Raw genomic sequence first — 21,872 nt, forward strand, 5'->3', positions numbered from 1 at the left:
ACACACACACACACACACACACACACACACACACACACACACACACATATAGCTTTGAGCTAATGTAGCTACGTGCTAAACGGCTACCGGCACGTATAGACGCCAGGTCTCCTGTTGGCTATCCGCCATTTTGAGTCTCGCGCATGAGAGACGTCACCACGTCCCAACTACGTCATACATCGCTGAGCTGTTCCCTCGCTCCTCCTCCTTACACACACACACACACACACACACACACACACACACACACACACACACCACATGTACACACACACTCCCCCCCGCCTTTCAATCGTCTGTTGATTTTAGATAGCGTGCTCATGAATGTATAGTTGTTGTTAGTTTAGATATTAGTTGACTAGATCATTAGTATTAGAACGTAATAAACTCTGTTATATTTTAAAGAGCAGCTGTCTGTGATTACTTTGTGCATGTGTATTGTGATAATAGCTGTATATGTGGTCTGTGCTCGACCTTAAACCTTCACTTTCACACTGAATGTGTAATAGTACTCAGACTATTGACATTGTGAGTGAACACTAATTATGAGACTTAGTTTTATCGTTTGGTTATTGGTCCCTGTTCGCAGGGTGGTGCCCCGTTATTATTAATAATTGTTACTGACATTAATAATTCTATTGATGTCAAGAATTTAGTTTCTTAGATGCTGATAACCCAAACACGCTCCTTTACGTTCCCAACATATTGGTGCCCCCTTTTTGAGGCTGTTATTCCCAACACATCCCTCCCTCTATATGCCCACATTCAGCCATAAATGGTCAATGCAAAGCACCTCATGAATGTTGATGCATAGAAATGACCCTGCTGACGAAGGTTCTTTATGTTGAATCACAGCAACTACCAAGAGGACTAAGAAAAGATTAGTTTTTTTGACACAGAAATTAAAGGATGAAAGGATCCCTGAAAACTCGTTCCCTCCTATATCTTCCATTTACACAGTCCTAACAGTTCCAGAGTATCAATCGTGCCACATTACACATCACGGGTGTCACCGCAGTATTCATGTTATGTAGAGCAAATTTCTTTGCTTTAATATTTTCTTCTAAAAGACAAATATCTCAAGAGTATGAGATTCTACCTCACTGACTCACTTGCCGGTAAGAAGTTCAAATATGAGGATTCCCAAGGACCAGCAATCAGCTCCAAAGTCATGGCCTTTGTTCATAATGACTTCTGGGGCCACATACTCTGGAGTCCCACAGAACGTCCAGGTCTTCTTTCCAAGGCCAATCCTTTTAGCAAAGCCAAAGTCTGCCTGACGACACAACAATAATACACACACAATGAATAACACTCTAGGACGTCACAGGAAAAAGTATTTTGACAGAGGCTTACCATTTTGACATATCCCTCAGCATCCAGTAGAAGGTTCTCAGGTTTCAGGTCTCTGTAGACGATTCCCATAGTGTGGAGGTAATCAAAGGCCTCTAAGGCACAACCAGTACAGAACCTAGCTGTGGGCTCATCAAAATAACTCCTGATAGGTTGGGAAAAGATCCACAAATTAATGGAATTCTATGAATATACACAGAGCCGACCAATGGCCAGTTTTAAGAAAACTGCCGGGGACAGTGCACAGACTAATCCAATGGGTCACCACAGTAAAAACTTAATGTACAGCAGAAGCACTAGCCAAATAGGCATATGCCTATGGCCAACAAAGTACTCTGCAGTATATCAACCACAGTTCTCCATCCACTCATCGACAGATCGTTATTTCAGCCAAAGTGATGGGGCACGACTCAGGCCTCTTGAAATGTGCATTGAAGTTGCATTGGTTCATCTCAAACTCTGTCTCTCTGTCCCACAGGATCACTGCCTGCCTGTCTGCTGCTCACATCCAGCCGCCAGCTCCCCTCTTTCTTCTGCCAGCCAGACTTTCCCCAATCCATCTTTATCCAACTTCATCCCCTATCTCTATATTCTTTGAGTCTTTGTGGTGCATTTGCTTTTGTTGAGCCTCAACCTCTCACCTTACTGTAGTTCTGTACAAATGTATTCCAGAGTGTATCAGTGCACTGTGACGTCACCACTGACAGCGGTTACAGATGCAACAGACTGGAAATTCAACCAGAGGAATAGTTCAGCCAAAAACAATCTGAATTGAATATATAGTACTCAGTTCTATATATTCAAATATATAGTACTCAGTTCCCTGGGCTCTTCATGGTCCCAGAAAAAGCTTTCTATTAAATGGCTTTGAGAGCGGAGCACATGAAAAATCAAAGCATATCACTGCAAACAGAATTATAACAGAATTATGGTTACAACCATTCTTTCTGAAAAGTCTTGTCTCAGTGTCTTGTATCAATTTATTGGCTTGTGGAAATCCGAACACAATCATTTTCGCTAAACTATTGCTAATGCATGCCACCACTCTCCTTAAGGCTATTCAATAGAAACATCTTTTCTGGGAGCATAGAGGGTAGTTGTTATGAATGTAACAAAAGGACCTACACTCACATGTCCCGCAGCACAGTCCACAGCTCTCCACCAAGACACGCCTCCAGCAGCAGGTAGACAAACTTATCATCCCGAAATGTTCGGAATAACCTGAAATACACACACAGACAGCCAAGAGACTCTTTGTTAACTACTGTGTTGCATTAAGAACACTTCCTAACATAAGCATAGAGAACAAAACAGATCAAGAATGAACTCAAATTAAGACCCCTAACTATAAATAACGATACATGCTGTACATTGGGGCGCACGTCTAGCAGAAACTCATGTTTTGCATTGTCATTGATGTCTTGTTATGGTAATACAATGCTGAAAATATATTACTGATGATCAAATTCCTACAACATGCCTATGATGCACTTCTATTGACCTATAACAGGTCACCAAAAAAGTGAGGCACTGCAGATTACAATAGTTGATGCAACAGCTCTTCAGAGAAAAATACTTTTCGTCCTCATTCTCTGTATTTTGAGAGCCCATGAACAGGAACTTTTAAGAATGGGCATTCTTAGATTTCATTCAACACAGAGCCCCTGAACCTCTGAACTAATGAAGAAGAAACTGAGTGATAGGAGTGTTGTATTTATTAAGTGGGACAGTGAACATCACATTTTGGCTGAACTTTTCCCTTTGCATGACAGTCAACAGAATGCTTGCACAAGGCCTTTGTTCTTTAAAGTCATAGTCCAGATAAATCTCAGAGCAGTGGTGGGACCCTGTTCACAAGCATTCTCCCAGCAAATTCCTTAGCAACTCCACAGAGAAACCCACACCCCGAGCAGCCCCCTAAGGAATAAAAGAGGCAACTTACCCATACTCTAGTCTCTTCCAATCAACATCTACATGCTTCCACTAGCTCAGATTACAGAAAAGAACTAAATATCCTAAAATAGCTCTTTATGAAACAAAGAAACCTGAGTGTATCACACCTGATGATAAACACTGAGTTTGTTTGCTGAAGGATGTTTTTCTCAGAGTAGATGTGCTCCTGCTGTCTGGTGTCCACAATATGCTTCTTCTTAATGCACTTCAGAGCAAACGTGGTGTCCTCATTCTTCAGCTTCACCTGAGAAACAAGCAATGCTCACTGAGGGACACTAGAACTCTATATTACAGCTAAACATCACACCAACTAAACATTGACTGAATGTCTGTAAAAATGTAAATGAAAACAAATGATATTAAAATGAACCATCATTGCTAAATGTTGCAGTTGCAGACGTAGAAATTGCAGGCACTCCAATGGCCACTCAACGAGCGATACTCTGATCATCGTATCTTCATTCAACGGTTCGTATGAAATCTTACGAAAAGTTATTTTGTTGTTTTCTTAAGAATGTCAAGCTACAGTGAGAGAGATTTTTAGGCTACAAAGCTACTTAGTTAGGTTTAGGAGAAGATCATGGTTTGGGTTTAAAAAAACGACAGAAGTGCCGTTACTGAAGTACGGAAGTTACGTGACAAATAAATCTGACTTCTGGCTCATGATTACATGGATTACATTGATTTTTGGGATTATATATGAATTACTGTGCATTACTTTTCAGAGGTATGGCTACAAACCTTGAGAACAACCTGCCTTAAATGATATGAACGGACTTTGGGAAATCTCAGGCTTTTCTCGTGATTTTCTAGAATGGCTTAAAAGCTGTGTGTCACTTGAATGTTTGTCCCTGTGTTCCAGATGTTTTATCCCTCACCCTATCATATCCACTGAACCAATCCTAACATTGATGCCACAGACACTACCCCTTTATATATGCAGATATATGGGTGAGTTTTAAACAACCACAAGATCTGGGTTTGGCAAAACAAAGATATCAGCTGTAAACAGAATCCAGCTCAATGATTTCCAGTATAAAGAGGGGCCGACTAATTACCGGTGATAGTTGGGGCATTATAGTGTTACTGCAGCTCACCAGCTCCACTCGTCCAAATCCTCCCATGCCCAATGTAGCTATGACCTCGAGCTCCTGGAAAGGCAGGAGAGAAATCTTCTCCCTCAGCTTCCTCAGCTCCTGGGCCTCTGCAGAGTCAACCTGAGGAGAGTGTGGCCTGACAGAGGACACACACAGGACACACCATTACATCTGGGCCCTTTTTGCTTTCTAGGCCTAGACTGACTCATTTGCAAACTGAACTTCAAATCAGCTTATGATCAGAAAAGCGGAAAATGCAGTAATAACTATATGACATGCAATCAGTCACTACAATTGTCACTTTACAAGGAGGCTTGATTGACATTTATACAGCTGCACATGTTTGTGCTATTCTGTCATTGTGCACGTACAGGGCATGTCTCCTCTCATCATTCCTAGAAAGCTCCTCCACGTATTCCTTCAGGTAAGCCTGGAGTTCCTCGTAAGTTCCCACCATTTGGTTGAAATTGCTAGAGAGGAGGAGGCAGGGTGCAAAGACATGAACAACTTTTATTTTCAGTGTGTGTGTGTTTGTCATCTATAAGCACAGTATTGGGTATCATTGCTATGCAGAAAACTAGCAGTATATAGTTTCAGTATATTTCATTTTGTCCTTGTCTTTAAATGCATTTATGAACTTGCCCCTGACCACAGGTGATATGATGACACATCTCCTAGTGTAGGATAGCACAGCTAGGTTGCTTTCTAACCAGTATGTCATATTTTGCATGGATGCTTACTCAGTGGGATCTGTCCAAAAATATTACCTTTGTCCCCAGATGGATAACGTTTTACTGGCTCCAACTGTAAACCCAACAGTATAGTCCCTGTGCTGAATAAATACTTTACTAGAAACACAATCTCTGAAGGCATTGCAGTGTGGATGCTGGAAGCTGCTAGGCTGATGCTACACTGCAGTGCTGGCTGTAGTATTTTCGAAGAGGGTAAAGTAGGAGGAACAGTTGGAAAAGTAGGAATAGGTTGAATTCGTATGTACAGTATATACCTCAAAAGTTGAACATACAGAGGGGTGAAGTGTTGGACGTGACCTCCGATTGCCACTGTATATTTGGCACACTGTTGGGGATCCTCTCACTTTCAGGCTAATATAACAAAATGTACAAAACTCTGTTTGCTTCCACGTCAACATTATTTGAAAGAACACAGATTTGCCTACAATTTCACTTGAAATTATATATTTAAAGTAAAAGGAGTTAGATGATGAACAATGCGTCACAATAATAATAAATAAATCTTTTTATTTTGGAGTAAAATGTAGGTTGTGAATGCTTCCAGAAGGCTGCCAAGCTTATTGTCAAGGTTTCCACCTTTAGCTCTTTGACCTCTCTGGCAGAACACAAAATATTTTTCAACGGCAGTTTTCCGACCTCGAAAAGATTTCTCGCGGACAGTTTACCCAGGTTGACATGAAATGCTTAGATTCAGATTCATAAGATTGCGTATGTATTTACTTTTGAAGTATTACTATTATCTACATTGTCATCTAACATCAGGTATGCAGATTACATTGAACTAAAGAGTCTGGTACAAGGATCCAGCTGTACATAATAACATGCCACGTAAACAACATCCAGCTACTCACTCTCTGTCCACCACCAGGCAGTGTGTGTCGTTCTCATTGCAGATGATGTTGGCTGAGCGAACATCCTCACTGTAAACACACATGTACAGTTCAGTGAAACAAACACATCACTAACCCATATGCACACACTGCAGTGTGACCGAGCATGCCTTGGTCAGCCAACAGCATCAACTGGATTCAAATGAACCAGGTGCTGTGATATTAAGAACCTCTTTCGTTTGTTTGTATTGGTTGCTGTGGGATGAAGGCAAAGTATGTCCTGAAGGAAGCATTTTCTCCTCTGTCTCATCAATGGTACAATTCTACTATAGAAATGGTGCTGTTGAAGCTTTTCTGATGTAATATGACCATTAAACTCTGAAGGACTCTTCTTGTCACCGACCTCTTTGACTTGTTTTTTGATTGTACAATACTAGACCAATACTAGATAAGCAGAGTTATGTGTCCCATGTCTCCTCTGATTCTGTACGGGCCTTCACACCAGATTCAAGACATTACCCTTTCATGAATAGTGATCACTACAGTGCACAGGTAGTTAGGTGTCATCTTCTCGTATGTATGGGTTTCATTGGCTTGCATTGGTGGGTTTCATTGGTTTTAATAAATGGTTTCATTGGTTCATTAGTTATTATTAAAAGTGTGACTGGTCACAACAGTGATGTTGGATGGCTTCTAGAAAAACCTTAGTACTTAGGATTTTGATGATAATAATGTTGACTTGGCTGAAGATATTCAGATAGCCGAAGATTTCAAGATTTATTGAGAATTTTGAAGATGCTGTTGAGGATGCTGAGTGTGTTGAGGATGCTGAGGATCCCGGGAATGCTAAAGTGGTCAAGGATAGTTTTGAGGATGCTTAACATGTAGAAGATGCTGAGGATTTTGAGAATTTTAATGCTGAGGATGCAAAGCCTGTTGAGGACGCTCAGGATTTTGAGATTGTTGAGGATGCCAAGGATTTTGAGAATATTGACGATGTGGAAGTTGATGTGGCTGAGGATATTGAAGATGTTGAGGATGTTAAGGATTTTATGATCCTGAGAATCCTGGTTTTGATCATCATCATAGATATGGTTAATAACTTAAGATCCCCCCTGCATGCGTCTCATTTGTTAAAATGTAAACATATCTGTTCTGTGATAAAAGAGTGATGGAAGTAAAAAATGCTGTCTGTGTAGATAGGGAAATGCAATGCAAAGATTCTGCAAAACTGCCGCCCCAGTGTTTGATTTCAGAGAGCCCCTCCTTCGCTGCCGGCTCAGCTGTGGTACAACTCTGTCCCCTCCGTAGCTTTTATACAGAACGGCAAGGCAGCACAGCCCCATTTTGAACAGGCCGTGTGAAAGGGGCAAGAGAGTACTATTCAGCCTGTAAAGATATTGGTGATGAGGTAGCATCGCCATCGGTGGGGCTATAATTTCAGGGTAATGAAAATGAATCAGGTACTAATAAAATACTCACGCTATGAGTAAGATACACAAAGCAACGGCACAAAGCAATATTGACAACCTGACTGGGAATGAGTGGAAGTGGGCTGATAAATATATTGCAAGACTAATGAGGGCAATGGGGATCAGGTGGGCAGGTCAGGTAATGGAATGGGGTTACTGCAAGGCTGGATGTGGGAGTCAGGTGACTGAACCAGGTGGAAATGTCTGAGGGCCTCTGGTGGACAGGTAGAGAAATGGCAATGATGAAGTGAGAATGTGGCTGGAAGGAGGGACAGAGAGGCAGAGTGGTCAACAATAAACACAACTGAGGAAGACATTGTGACGTCAAGACACAATGGACAAGACACAACAGTGCACCAAGTTAACACTCATTCAAATTGTGTGATAATGTAGTGGTTTAACAACATGGCCATGACAAACAGAGGAGTTAACCATTCACTGTCATTATCAACATCAAACAATAGCTTTTAATCCGTCCACATAATGTGATGTAAACACTTGTGTACACCTAAAGGCAAACAGCTGGAAAGTATTAGTGTAAGTTCACTGGCCTTCCCTTATGGTCATTGAGCCATCTAATGTGATCAGATTTACCACAAAGAAACAAAAATCATTGGAATACAATGTTATGCACTGAGTCCTCAGCCTTCTGTAAACATGTTGCTTGTACCTGATGAGAGCTTTCTCTCCAAAGTAGTCTCCAACTCCCAATGTCTTGATTTCCTGTGGCTCATTGAAGCCCTCTGTGCTTTGAGTGACTATGACCTACAAATAGAAAACATTAGAATGAGGCAAAGCAACAGCTATTTTACTAATCAGTGTTATATTTCTGTCTGTCATTCTTTCATTGTTGGACTTTCTGTAAGTCAGCCAGTGTATGGGAAAAGGATATGCCGTAGAAATTGAGTCACTCCAATGGCCACTCAAAGAGTGATACTCTGATCAATGTTTACCTTTTTGCGCATTTTCTTAAGAATGTCAAGCAACATAAGCAATCAGTGCGCCTCCATAAGGCCCTGCTGTGTTTAAGCAACAAAGCTACCGAGTTAGGTTTAGGAAAACATGGTTTGGGTTGGAATAACTAAGTGCCGTTACATAATGTGACGACCCACATGAACACTTGTTGTCATTCACCTACCCATGCTTCATCAGTTACTTTACTTCCTGTCTTTGTTTAGTTTCCTGCCTGTTTTGTTACGCACCTGTGTTTCATTTGATCATCAGATCTCCGCAGTACTTAAATCCCAGCTGGTCACTAAGCAGGTGCTAGATTGTCTCAGTCATTCCCGTAGACGAGTTCTTCTGTGTCATTTACGATTCCTGTTGTTCCTGAAACCTGCTTTTGTAATCCTGTTTATAGTCAGTAGTCTTGTTGGGTGCTTTGTTTGTTTGACCATTTATGACTGGTGTTAATTCCGCTGATTACCTGTTTTGTTTGTAACTTATTATATATATATATATATTGTTTTGGAACTACTGTTATGCATGTTCATTTCGCTTCATGCCTGTCCTGCCTTGTTTTGAACTGAGCCTCAGAAAATACTTTGATTTTTGCAACTTCATTCTCTGGTCTGTTCTCTGCACTTGAGTCGTACTCTAATCATCACAGTACAATCTGGCCATGACAGACTCAGCAAGATCAGACCGACTCAGAGCTGCTATTTCAAACCAGGGCCAACGATTTCACCAGCACGAACAACTGCTGGCTTCACTCGCTACCTCCATGCAGCAGCTGCAGGCTCATCAGGGGACTTTCTAGTCATCTATGGAGAACATGGTGGGTTCACTCTCCAACCAGTTGCAGATGGTGGATGAGGCAGCATCTGCCTCTTCTGCCATCGCTCCTGAAGCGGCCAACTCTCTGGCTCAGCCTTCACGAGAGGAGGTGCTATCTGAGCCTCTTCTTCCCGGTCACGAGCCTAGAGGGATCCAGATTGAGAAATACGACGGAAACCCAGCCACCTGCCTCTCATTCCTGGTAAATTGCTCGTTGTTATTTGAACTCAATCCTTCTTCGTACGCTACTGAGCGAGCAAGAGTAGTTTTGTAATAACAGTTTTGGCTGTAACTAATGACATTGCTCAAGTCCACGGGAACACAAGTACAAAGCAGAACACAGATTGAGAAGGCCTAGCGTGTTATACTATCCACACCAGACTGCAACCTTCTTTGAACAGGCTCCAAACTAATATTTGCTTTCAATTAAGAAAATATTAAGGCTTTAAGATGGCATGTTTGACAAGAATGTGCTGACGTCTCACCTCTCCTTTTGCAATAATAAAAAAAGTATTCCCTTCTTCACCCTCTCGGATAATATACTCCCCTTTTTCGAAATAGTCCTGAAAAGACAGAATGTCAGTCATTTTCTTATCGACTTAGATACAATCTGAAACTAATTAGTTAGAAACGGATACTATATGGAACTGCATGTAATGCATAACGTATAGCTGCCAGAAATGTGGTGGAATGGGAAGTACTCACCACTTCAAGACAATCAACAACCTTGGCTAGTTTCTCCTCAGGTAGTCCTCGGAGCAGAGACACACTTACAGAGAAACAAATATTCACATTTATTATAAGTGATAAGAGATTGATTATATACAGTGAAACCGCAATACAATAGTAATTTGTTAAATTGAATAAACTGACTTAAATTTAGGACATCCGTATAATGCTTATATTATCATAATAATAATTATTGCCTAGTATTTGTGATTTTTTTGATGATGTAATAATACAAACGGTTAGATTTATTACACGTAAGATCTGACATGATTTAGTAGTTGATACAGTTGGTTTTTGTTTGAAACAATGCACTGAATGTATACTGTTTGTTCTGTGTGTTTTTACTTTCATATGTTTGCATGTATGTTGTCTGAAACACTGTAATGCTGCTGTCTTGGCCAGGGCTTGTAATCTCAGTGGGACGTACAGTATCTGGTTAAATAAAGTTTTAATACATTTTTTAAATGTTAAATATAACTCAATAACTGTGATTATGTAATTAAGACATTTTAGTTTATTTTTCTTACAGTGTTTTTCAAATCCACATATAATCGAGTATCTGTTTGCACATGTCCACTATGTTCATGTTGTCAAATGTAGGCTTTGTGTATAACCAGCTGGTATTGGCTTGGTTGTCCTCAGGGATAAACATGCACTGCAGTTTTTAATGCATAGACAATTTGACGGCACCCTGTCTTGTTCTGTCTGTGTTGCTTTTACCAAAACCTGACCATATCTGTCATAAGACCTATTTCACGCAAATAGCTCATGCAATACTGCTGACTGTATAGAGTTCTGCACAGGTTGCGACCTGTAACTACATCTTTCAGACCCAAAACGACTGAACACGACATATACAGCCCCATTTGAAACCTAAACCCCATCTGAAAGCCAAAGCTATTATTGTTCTTTGTTACATTACTAAGTGGTTATCACTCCAGTAAAATTTGCCTATAACGCCTATCCAAGGCATACCCAAAGTAAATTGAAAGCTGTTCTTGAACCATTTGGAGTACATGCACGGTTTTGGTCTCTTTTGAAAGGTAACACTCTGAAGTTTGTTTCCCAACAGTCAGAATCACTGTAAGTGCTACTGGCATTGAGTAATAGAAGTTTGCACACACTGAAGGAGAAGGTTTTTATTTCCGCCTGAATATTTCTTTGCAAACAGATGCCTGCAGATGACTATAGCTGGACTTATTAGCTGGAAACACAATGGGACCACAGCATGAAGCCTTACCTAGTCCAGGCTCAAATCTGATAACAATACCACAGAAAGTTAATATTTTACACATGTTTTTCTAAGGGTATGTCTTGGCGTTTTCCAAAAAAGGCCATCTGGAGACGCTTGGTAACCATAGTCACATACCTAGGCTAAAAAGGCCTAACCCACTCCTGATCTGAATCTACATCACATGATTGCCTATGTGAAAATAAAGAAGTAACAGTTTGTCATTTACAAAACTAGACAAAACTTTTCCATCTTTTCTGCATTTTCACATGTCAGCAGTTCATACAATGAAACACAGAGGGGGGAAGGCACACACACACACACCTCCTTATGTGTGTATATATATATATATATATATATATATATATATATATACATAAACATCGAACAAAAAGTTCGGAAATTAGTGTTTGGTAGATTATTTCTCTGTTGTAACAATGCTTCTTGGCAATAAATTGTATACCGTTGGAAAGCCTGTTCATTTACCTTTCAAACGGTGCCCCATTTGTAAGGAACATGCATTTCTGGGACGAGCAGCACAGCTGAGTATGTGGGTTGCGCCCATGAAAAATTTGCCAAGTCTTCTCTGCCTGAACATGTGGAGGAATGTTATGATCAGCGATGAGTCCAGATTCTGCCTAAGGAAGTTGGATCGTAGGGTCAAAGTGTGGAGAAGACGGGGAGAGCGCTATGCTGATTGCTGCACCGATAGAGTAACACCTTTTGGTGGAGGCAGTGTGATGGTGTGGGGCGGCATCTCCATCACTGGAAAAACGAGGCTTGTCTTCATTGGAGGCAATCTCAATGCAGAGAGATATCGAGATGAGATTCTACAACCAGTGGCAATCCCATTTCTCCACAGTCTGGGACCGAACTCCATCCTCCAAGATGACAACGCTCGCCCCCACAGAGCGGTTTATCAGAGACTACCTCCAGAATTTGGGAGTAGAGGATGGAATGGCCTGCCAGCAGTCCTGACCTCACACGCTACTGAGGCTCCTGACTGTTTGTTAAATGAATAAATTAAAATTGCCGATATGTCTTGTTTCTTCCTTGTTACTGATAGACTTCAATCATCCAATCCACCAAACAACACCAAACAAGAGTCGATAGCAACAGCAGAATATGCTGTTTGGCATTGGCAGAGAAGATTTGGCAAATTTTTCATGGGTGCAACCCACATACTCAGCTGTGCTGCTCATCCTACAAATGCATGTTCCTTACAAATGGGGCACCGTTTGAAAGGTGAATAAACAGGCTTTCCAACAGTATAACATTTATTGCAAAGAAGCATTGTTACAACAGAGAAGTAATCTACCAAACACTAATTTCCGAACTTTTTGTTCGATGTTTATATATACAGTATATACCTCCCCCAGATCAGCAGTAACACCTAAAGACATACACACACACACACACACACACACACACACACACACACACACACACAGTGAAACAAAGGGGTAATACAACTTCACACACACAAACACTGGCAATCTACAAAATGTGTATTCCTAATTCAAACTAAAGCTTATTTATGTCGAAACACAGTAACTTATAAGTTATTTCACCATTATTCACTTTCCTAAAGTCTCCAAAACCATACTTTTCATTTTACGCACGGACGCAAGCAGCAGAGTCTCGCTGTTACGCCGTGACTTCTGTGTTCTGGCTCTAATTCTACCCCTGAAGCTGTATATCGTCTTTTTCGAAATTTCATTGGCTATACGAAGCGTCAGTCATCAGAACGATCGGTTGCAATTGGCTCGAGCTTTACACGAAATAAGACTCTCGTTGGCTATTGTAGGCTATGGACAAGACATTGAAGCTCCTAATGAGTCAAGTGAGGTGTCAATCGAAAGGTCAGAGTGCAGCTGCCATTTTGAGACACAGAGAGCGTCTCTGTTTACATGCAAACTGGAGTTACTACAGAAAATACATAGATAATTTGGCATTACGGCCGGCTAATTTGAAATGATGCAACAGCAGTCCGTGGGTATTTATGGATGTAATAATGTGTTTTGGACTAAATATTTTACTGGATTGGATCTTCTGGACCTTTGCCAATGTTTTGTTGGAATGTTATCGATGGGTGGATTACTATGAAGCTTCATCGGTGAGTTGCCTCGATTTTGTAACTGCTTGTTTGTTGGTTGGTGGTCTGACAGAGGCGTTGATTGTACCTACTGTTGTGATTGTTTCTTGAAACGGTTTGCATAAATCGAATCACAAGAATCTTAGCTTTCCAATGATATGTCACATCAGTACCTACCGATACATAGCAGTTGTGTACATGACACAGATGTACACTTAACACTCCAAAAGCCCGTGGGCGGGCCGTCGGAGTGTTAACAGGTTCTTGCCAGGCTAATGCTGTTTGATGTGAGTAGAGACATCCTGTCAGTTGGGTTTGTACCTTCGCAGAAAGCTGAAGTACTCCTCATGTCTGGCTTGTGTGGTCCGCATCATGATGGTCTGGAAAGCCTTGCGGTCCAGTGCCCAGATATGAGACTGGGACACAGCTGGATTGGAATGGAATCATTAAAAACTCATTCAACCGATATCTTTATCCTCACAGTGGAGGATAGTTAAGGGTCCTTCTACATGAATTGGCTCATTTTATGGTACAGTACATAAAAGACCTATACACAGGAACGGACTGGGACAGAAATTCAGTCGCGGACTTTGAGTTTGATAGGCCAAAATCTTTTGGCAGTAATACTAACACTGATACAGTTTTTGTGGTGTAAGGCAAATCTGATGATGCTGTCGAACTTCAAGGCACTTTAGGATGTCTTGCTGACAACTGCCTCTACTCAGTTAGCATGTGTAGCAGAGTTAATGATTCCATTGCCATCACTAGCCATTATTTGCAATTAATTCTGTGAATTTAATTTATTAAGTCCATATCATTTTAATTTGATGTCATTTCTTATTTTATTTTTGTATATTATTCATGGTAGCTGATCTGTAACAAGCTCTGTTGAAATATTTTAATATTTTAATGTTAATTTCAAAAATATAGATAATATTTATTTAATAACTCCCTCTGTGAATAACCGTCTGCTCATGTACCATCCAGCCAGTGGCTGTCTGATACTGTATATGATATGGATATGGCTGTCACACAACGTGATACACATATAAGCACAAGGGAGTGAATGCAAGAATGTAATCCCAAAGGTGAGACATATTAAGAACCATAACTGGTTTAGTCCCTTACATTTGACAGTGGCTGTTCTCTTACAATTGTAGAGAATGGCCAGTTCCCCAAACGCTGTGCCAGGACGCATCTCCCCCAGCAGCTTCCCATTCTGAATGACCTCCAGCAAGCCATCTGCAGTGAGGAAAACATAGCATACAGTTCAAACTCATTCCCGAATCTGACCAATGATGAAATGTTTAGCCGCATGTCATTGTTCCACTGCTGGCTGTCGTGGTGGTGTCCAGCAAACAATGTGGGCTTCGTGGACAACTGGGACACTTTCTGGGGAAAACCTGGTCTGCTTAGGAGGGAGGGCATTCATCCCACTTTGGATGCAGCAGATCTCATTTCTGCAAATCTGACCCAGTTTCTGTATGGACCTGGTCCATGACAACCCAGAGTTCAGACCAGGAAGCAGAGTTGCAGTCTTACACACTTCTCTGAGCTTCCATTGGAGCAGTTACTCACCCAAAACCATAGAGACTGTGTATGCCCCACGGCCACTTCAATGAATTAAATCAAAAGTAAACAGTCAAGGAGTTAAACTAAATAACCTAATCCAAGTTAAAACTACCGCAACAGTGCAACAAAATAGGATAATTAAATGTGGACTCTTAAATATCAGATCTTTGTCATCTAAAGCTGCATTAGTAAATGAGTTAATGTCAGATAATCATATTGATTTATCTTGTCTTACTGAAACCTGGCTGTGTAATGAAGAATATGTCAGCCTAAATGAATCAACTTGTTATACTGAGCCAGCTCAGGAAGTTCAACCTGCCTCAGGAGCTGCTGATTCTGTTCTACTCAGCCATCATCCAGTCTGTTCTCTGCTCCTCTATCACTGTGTGGTTTGGATCGGCCACCAAACAGGACAGAAACAGACTACAACGGACTGTCAGGTCTGCAGAGAGAATCATTGGTTCCAGCCTGCCCTCCATCCTGGACTTGTTCACCTCCAGAGTCAGGAAACGAGCAGGAAAGATCACTGCAGACCCTTCACACCCTGGACACAAGCTGTTCAACTCCTCCCCTCTGGTAGGCGCTACAGAGCTCTGTACGCCAAAACCACCAGACACAGGAACAGCTTCTTTCCACTGGCCGTCACTCTGATGGACAATGAATCAGTCATACTGCACTACTACCTCTGTTTGCACTATTACCTTAATTCCATTGACACTGTTGTTGTTTTATTGAGATGTTCCCTGTGTCTTGCACTTTATTTCCAGCCTTTGTCTGTTCCTCCCCTGTGGTTGTCTGCCCCGCCCTTAATTGAAATCTGCTGTGTCTAATCACCTGCACCTTCCCTGTGTATTTAAACCCTGTGTGTCCGTTCGTCTGTGGGGAAACCTGGTCCGTCTGTTCGTCTGTCTGACATTACTTTCTGGTACGTTTTGTGTCCGCTCCCCTCTGCCGTGTTCCCTGTTTCTTTGGATGTTTTATTTTCATGGACTTTTGATTGACACGTTTTTGTGTGGAATACTTTTTTGTCACCATTAAACCCATATTTATCCAACCCTCCATTTCCCGTGTCTCCCTGCATTTGTGTCCAGCCCTTTATTTTCTGCAAAAACTCTACAGTTGTTGCATTGTTGTATAGGGTTATGTTCATATATACAGTATATATACACTTTTTAAATATATTTATATTGTACTTGTTAAATATTTATGCTTACATCTTTCCTGTTTATTGTAAATTCTGTGTAAGTAGAGAGCAACGCAAAACCAGAGTCAAATTCCTTGTAAGCGTACATAGCCAATAAAGCTGATTCTGATATGATTGAAAAAAACATACATTTACAATTTTTATTTAAAAGAGATCCCGAAACTGTACTTTACAACTAATTTAACATACAGGTAAAACAATTCTAGTATTCTTAAAATAATACTAAACCAGATTTTTGGTACGACTCATCTTAATGGGAAAATAACATCTGTAAATGATGAACTGAAGACTTCTGTAAATCACCTAATGAGATGAATTTTCCTAAACTTTACTCAAAACAAACTGTATTGCAAACTGTACAAAATCCCTCAATATCCCCCAGATCCCTCAGCCTTTCCAACTGTAAATATGACAGTGGAGTAACCCATCAGAGCGACACATTTTCTGCGGAGCTTACCTGCCAGTACATAGAGGTAGTTTCCAGGTTCCCCCTCCTGGATGACCAGCTGTCCCTCCGTGTAAACCTTCTCATACATACAGTCCACCATCTTCCTCGTGTGCTGTGGCTCCAGCTTCTTCAGAAAGTCATTGTTCATGATAGCATTGTTGATGAGCTTCTTGGTCCTGGGATTCAGGAAGAAACAGAAACAAACATTACCAAAGTTTACCAAACATTACCAAAAAAAAACAACTTTTTTTTTTTTTTTTTTTTTTTAATTTTGGAAAAAAAATTAAAAGTTAGACTTGAAAATAAAAATATCCCCATGGTCGAAATTATGAGATAGAAAGTTGAAATTATGAGATAGCATGTTGTGAAGTATTATCACAGTGGCTGGACATTGATTACTTGTCCTCCTAACAGTCACTTGGTAACAATATGGTTAATTAGTTATTACCTCTTTTTTAAAAACAGGTGGACAGGAGAGGGAACAGCCCGTAAAGAGGTTTTCCAACAAGTGATTGAGTTGAAAAAGATCGACAAATAATCCCAAAATGTCCAAGGAGAACAAACGGGTCTGTCTTCTGTGTTATGATGCGTGTCGGTGATGAAGGATACAATTCACGTCGGCATTTTGACACCAAACACGGAGCTAAATTTAGCCTCCAAGAAAAACATCAAATTGTCCAAGAATTAAAAGGCAGACTGCAATCACAGCAGAATATATTTACAGAAGCAACAGCCCAGTGCATGCTAAAGGTATGTGAGCAGGTGAGCTCCGACCAGATACAGACTTTTACAAATGTCAGTTTGTGAAGAAACACCATCGCAGACCGAGTTCAGGAACTAGCAGCAATCTAACAACACAGCTAGCTCAGAGACGAGATACATCATCTATCAGTGTTTGTAAGAGGCTGAAGGCAGACCTGACTCTGTGAGGAGCTCTTGGATGTAGCTGCCATGCACGGGACGACGGCAGGGACATTAGTGATGCAGAGAGGTGACAACAATAGCTTTGAACAAAGTTAATGTCATAACTTGTGTTTGATGATATTTGTCTTTGTTGTTTTCGTTAATAGTTTGATCTTTGATAGAGTAATGTGGGTTTATTAACCCTAAATTAAAATGATTTATGTTATAATAACAGAAATGTGCTTAAATATCATTTTACATTTATAAAACTACATGTACAATATTTTTACACTTGAATCAACAATAATCAAATGCAGAGAGAGATTTAACAAAATGTTAGGAGTAGTTACAGTAGTTACATTTACACAGTCTTACAGTTACAACCGGCCCTTTGAGGGAAACATGATGCTGATGTGGCCCAGAGTGAAATGAGTTTGACACCCCTGGCTTAGATGGTTGTGTTTTTTAATTTATTTTTCAAAAGAAAACTTAAATTGGATGCTACATTTTTTATTATTTTCAACAACAAATATAATCTTATCAGCGCTGCATGAACGCCGTTATGCTTTTACCAGACATTGTTACTAAACAAATATAATCTGGCAAATGTGGGTCCTGGGTCCAAGCCACTGCATTAATGCCTGCAATTTCAATTTATTCAGCAGATTTCCCTGAGCGGAGTGTGCATCCCTGATTACCACATCACACAGTGAATTTACTGAAAAGGAGAGTGCTGAATGGATCTGAGAGTAGTGGGCAAGAGAGGCAGCGTAGGTTGAAGCCCATAATGACTCGGATCCTGCATTTAGATTCTGTGGCCTTTTGTTTCCCTCCATGTCGTTCTGTTGTCCTGCCATGCTAATGTTGCCTTTCACATGTGGGGGGTGTTACAAAAGCTTGCCAGAGCTTCCCCGTCGTCCTACCAATAATGTTCTGTTTGGGTTGATCACAATTGATCAAACTATTTCAATGAAAACATTTTTTGAGCAACCAAAGAACCTGTTGATGGCATAATACATCATTTTCTAGTTGTATCATAAGTGGTGGTACATTTAGTTTTACTTTGTTCATTCAGTCTGTTATTATGTTGAATGAACTAAAATATGTATTATCATCATTATCAATTTTATAAAAGTTATCATTTTACTTTGTTAAAGTCATCTATAGTGGTTATTTGCATAAAACCACCCATTTCAAATGATTAGGAAATTAAAGATTGTATTTCTATTGTTAAAATCTTGTCATTAGTAGTTTTAATGATGTAAAGTGTTCGAAAGTTAATCAGCACGTAATTCATCTTTAATATCTGTTTTATATTGCTGCGGAAACATCTTCTTATACATGATAACATTATTTTTGACTGAATGGAGGATTTGTTGTTCACAATGTAGTATTATCAGCGATCGTTTGATTACATAGATTGCATTGCATGCACACCATGATGGTTACACTGTCGAATTCATCTGCCATTCACATGACCCCCTGGTCAATTTCACACACGGAACCAACCAGCGCACACACGTGCCATGTGACTCGCACAAGAGGAGATATCATCGCTCACACAAACAACATGTCTGACGAGACTTGTGCTTACATGGCAGCAATGCAGGAATCAGGACACCAGAGATATCGTTGCTTCTTCAATTCTGGCAGTTATGAATCCGAGACGTTATATAAATGCGGTTTTGTCAGAAAAGGTTAATACCGACCTCCCTATTTGTGTGGAATTGCCCTTTCACTCACTGTGAGTCTTTGTGGATGGACTTTGCAATTGAGATGTGGGCTGCTCTGAACCCTCCACAGAAGTTCTCCGAAGTGGGTTCAGCAGACACGCCGTCTTTTGCTTTGAGCCTGCGGTGGACCTCCACAGCCACCCTGTGGAAACGGCTGGGGCCCTGGTTGATGACACTGAAGCGGCGGTGGTCGTGGTGGCGCAGGGCCGGCGGAGAGCGGCCCAGGCTGTTGTTGTAGCCGATGGCATCCTGGAGCTTGTCGATCTGGGAGATCTTGGCCTCCAGTTCGACGCGGAGATGCTGTAACTGGAGCTCCTGGGATCGAAACTCCAGGTCCCGACATGCCAGCTCCGCCTCCAGTTGGGTAATCCGCAACCTGAAGATAAGTATTGGTTCAATCACTGAATACACATAAAGGCAGCCTCAAAAAGCCAGGCTACTATACACCAACACATTGTTCACTACAAGACACAATGCAGCTATACATCTAGCGACAAATGAATACCTTTACCATTCACATGTAGGACTAATCCATAAAGGATGGGGCAAGTTTAGATGGAAATATGAACCTCAAAACCTGTAAAAAACTATTTCATTGTAGTGTTATTTCTATAACAATACACATGGTGAAATATAGTACAAGTCACACAAGCATTGCTATGGAAGCCCTTTTAAATGAAGTTTGACCAATCATTGCACCCTGCACCCTGTGCTGTCCTCTACTGTCAACCACTGAGCCCTCGGGCGACACTATTCCTTAGAACTAACCTAACGTCCTATTAAACTGCCTTTGACTCACACTCTCTGCAAAGAGCAGTTACTAGGCAGCTCGACCTGGCCTTCCACCCTCATTGTTTTGTATCTGCTGGTTCTTACCAAGAGCCAACATTGGTGTTGTTTAACCGCGACATTTCCTCCCCATAACTTAGTATGGTAGCTTTTTAAAATCATGGCAGATCAGAAAAAGCTTGGATGAGTCTTTCTGTAACAATAATGAAAAAGGTTTTGGAAGACACTGATAAACATTTGCTATTAAGTTTGGAGGAAGTCTTGGTTATAAAGGAATCATGTGTTTGAACTGCATGCATACGGTATTTTACCAGTTTGTATTCAGAAACTGAATTTGGTTTCCACAACACCCTCCACATTATTAAAGTTTGAAACCCATAAGCGATGTATGGATCCAACCATGGTGATCATGACAGGCTTCTTGAAATGATTCACCTTGATGATTGATTCATTGAAAGTATGCTTTCACATTTCAGCAACAGAGGTTAAGAATGAAGAACATGACAATCTGGATTCTTCATACTTCATTCTCTTCATTGTGAAAATTGAATTGGTACTAGCCCCCACAAACAGTGCTATAGGGACTTGTCCAATTGTGTTGAACTTTGAAACTTATACAGCTGAGCACACACACACACACACACACACACACACACACATACACACACACACACACGCACACACACACACACACACACACACACACACACACACACACATACACACACACACATACACACACACACACACACACCTACAGTAAGTAAGTAAAATAAACTGTTTTTAAGAATTCCCGGGTCATCCTGTACTTATCTTAGAATAGTGTTTTTCATAACGGAGCACATATAAGCATGAGGTACCTGAGGACATCTGTGTCCAAGCCAGGGCGGTCCCTGTGGATGGAGGCCAGGCAGCTGTTCTCCTCAGCCTGTGGGGCTTTTATCGAACCGTTGCCCATGGCCAGGCATTGGCTGGCCACCATAGGAATGGCTCTCAGTCTCACCGCGATGGCTGTCTGAGAGCTAGCTCTGCAAGCGGGCAAGGTGCTCTTTCTTCTTTAACGCCTGCTTTAAATGCTTAAGTGTTCTACAGAAAAGAAAAGAAAAGAAACCCACTGATGAATGACTATTCTGACTGACAATGTGTGTTAGTGAATCAACTATGATTCTTAACATGAAATGAAAACTCAGATAACTCAGATATGGTGTATAAAGTTGACAGAATCCTGCCTTAGATCATCCTTCACAGATACTTACTTAGTGCTCATGGGCAAACAAACATTATTCATCCACATTTTAAACACCTCACTAGACTATCTGCCAATTGTCCTTAAGCAAGTCTTACAATCAGGTTTTTGTACCATGCACCCTTTAGATTCTCCCATTTTCTACAGAGTCTACTTATCAAGAAATAGAACAATTTCCATTATTACTTACAGAGTGGCTGAGGAATCTGTTGAAAATGATAATCCCGATGCTGTGAAACACTGACTATGTGATCACTGTTTCATGCTCCAGAATTCAGTTGCATCTCATTTGGTTGCCATCCACAAGCACAATGAAGCTTATTTATGCTGGGAGGCTGGAGGCTCTTTTACCATTTCCAACTGTGTCACCTAGCCCAAGAAGTGGAAGTATCTGGCAACCCCTGGTGGCCTTGCAGTGTTTGACATGCTGAGAGAGGGAGTGTATATACAGTATATATAATTTTTTTCATGATGCGTTTTGTTACGAGCTGCAACAGCGACTCTGATATTGTTGCACCATGTCAGTCTATCTGTGGACAGATTTAATGAACGCGATTGCAGCTGCAAGGATGCAGTCACTAAACTTTACAGGTGTGCAGTTGAAATCGATATGTAGGTTGAGATGGAAGATGGGTGTGGTTGGAGCAATGGTGCCAGTAGTAAAGGGGTTAGGAATTGAGGAAGAGGCC

General features: G+C 40.9%; 1 protein-coding gene across 2 annotated transcripts in view; it reads right to left on the reverse strand.

The window, feature by feature from the left end:
- Window positions 1-21,438, reverse strand: part of prkg2l (protein kinase cGMP-dependent 2, like) — a 35,133-nt gene extending 13,695 nt beyond the window's left edge. The window contains exons 1-16 of one of the 2 annotated variants that reach the window (XM_031873096.1): window positions 21,374-21,438; window positions 20,798-21,023; window positions 19,159-19,524; window positions 16,522-16,688; window positions 14,417-14,530; window positions 13,610-13,715; window positions 9,939-10,002; window positions 9,719-9,796; window positions 8,128-8,222; window positions 6,007-6,075; window positions 4,775-4,873; window positions 4,404-4,539; window positions 3,414-3,550; window positions 2,485-2,574; window positions 1,357-1,498; window positions 1,113-1,276 (exon numbers count right to left, since the gene is read on the reverse strand). In XM_031873096.1, the coding sequence (XP_031728956.1) occupies window positions 1,113-1,276; window positions 1,357-1,498; window positions 2,485-2,574; window positions 3,414-3,550; window positions 4,404-4,539; window positions 4,775-4,873; window positions 6,007-6,075; window positions 8,128-8,222; window positions 9,719-9,796; window positions 9,939-10,002; window positions 13,610-13,715; window positions 14,417-14,530; window positions 16,522-16,688; window positions 19,159-19,524; window positions 20,798-20,919 (1,949 nt within the window). In that variant the 5' untranslated portion in view covers window positions 20,920-21,023; window positions 21,374-21,438. Of the gene's footprint in view, window positions 1-1,112; window positions 1,277-1,356; window positions 1,499-2,484; window positions 2,575-3,413; window positions 3,551-4,364; window positions 4,540-4,774; window positions 4,874-6,006; window positions 6,534-8,127; window positions 8,223-9,718; window positions 9,797-9,938; window positions 10,003-13,609; window positions 13,716-14,416; window positions 14,531-16,521; window positions 16,689-19,158; window positions 19,525-20,797; window positions 21,024-21,373 lie in introns of those variants that run through there. The other variant, XM_031873095.1, reaches the window with a different exon arrangement.
- Window positions 21,439-21,872: the final 434 nt, after the last annotated feature.

This window comes from Anarrhichthys ocellatus, unplaced genomic scaffold (genome assembly GCF_004355925.1).
Source record: "Anarrhichthys ocellatus isolate YVR2014 unplaced genomic scaffold, GSC_Weel_1.0 scaffold68, whole genome shotgun sequence".
Lineage (NCBI taxonomy): Eukaryota > Metazoa > Chordata > Actinopteri > Perciformes > Anarhichadidae > Anarrhichthys > Anarrhichthys ocellatus.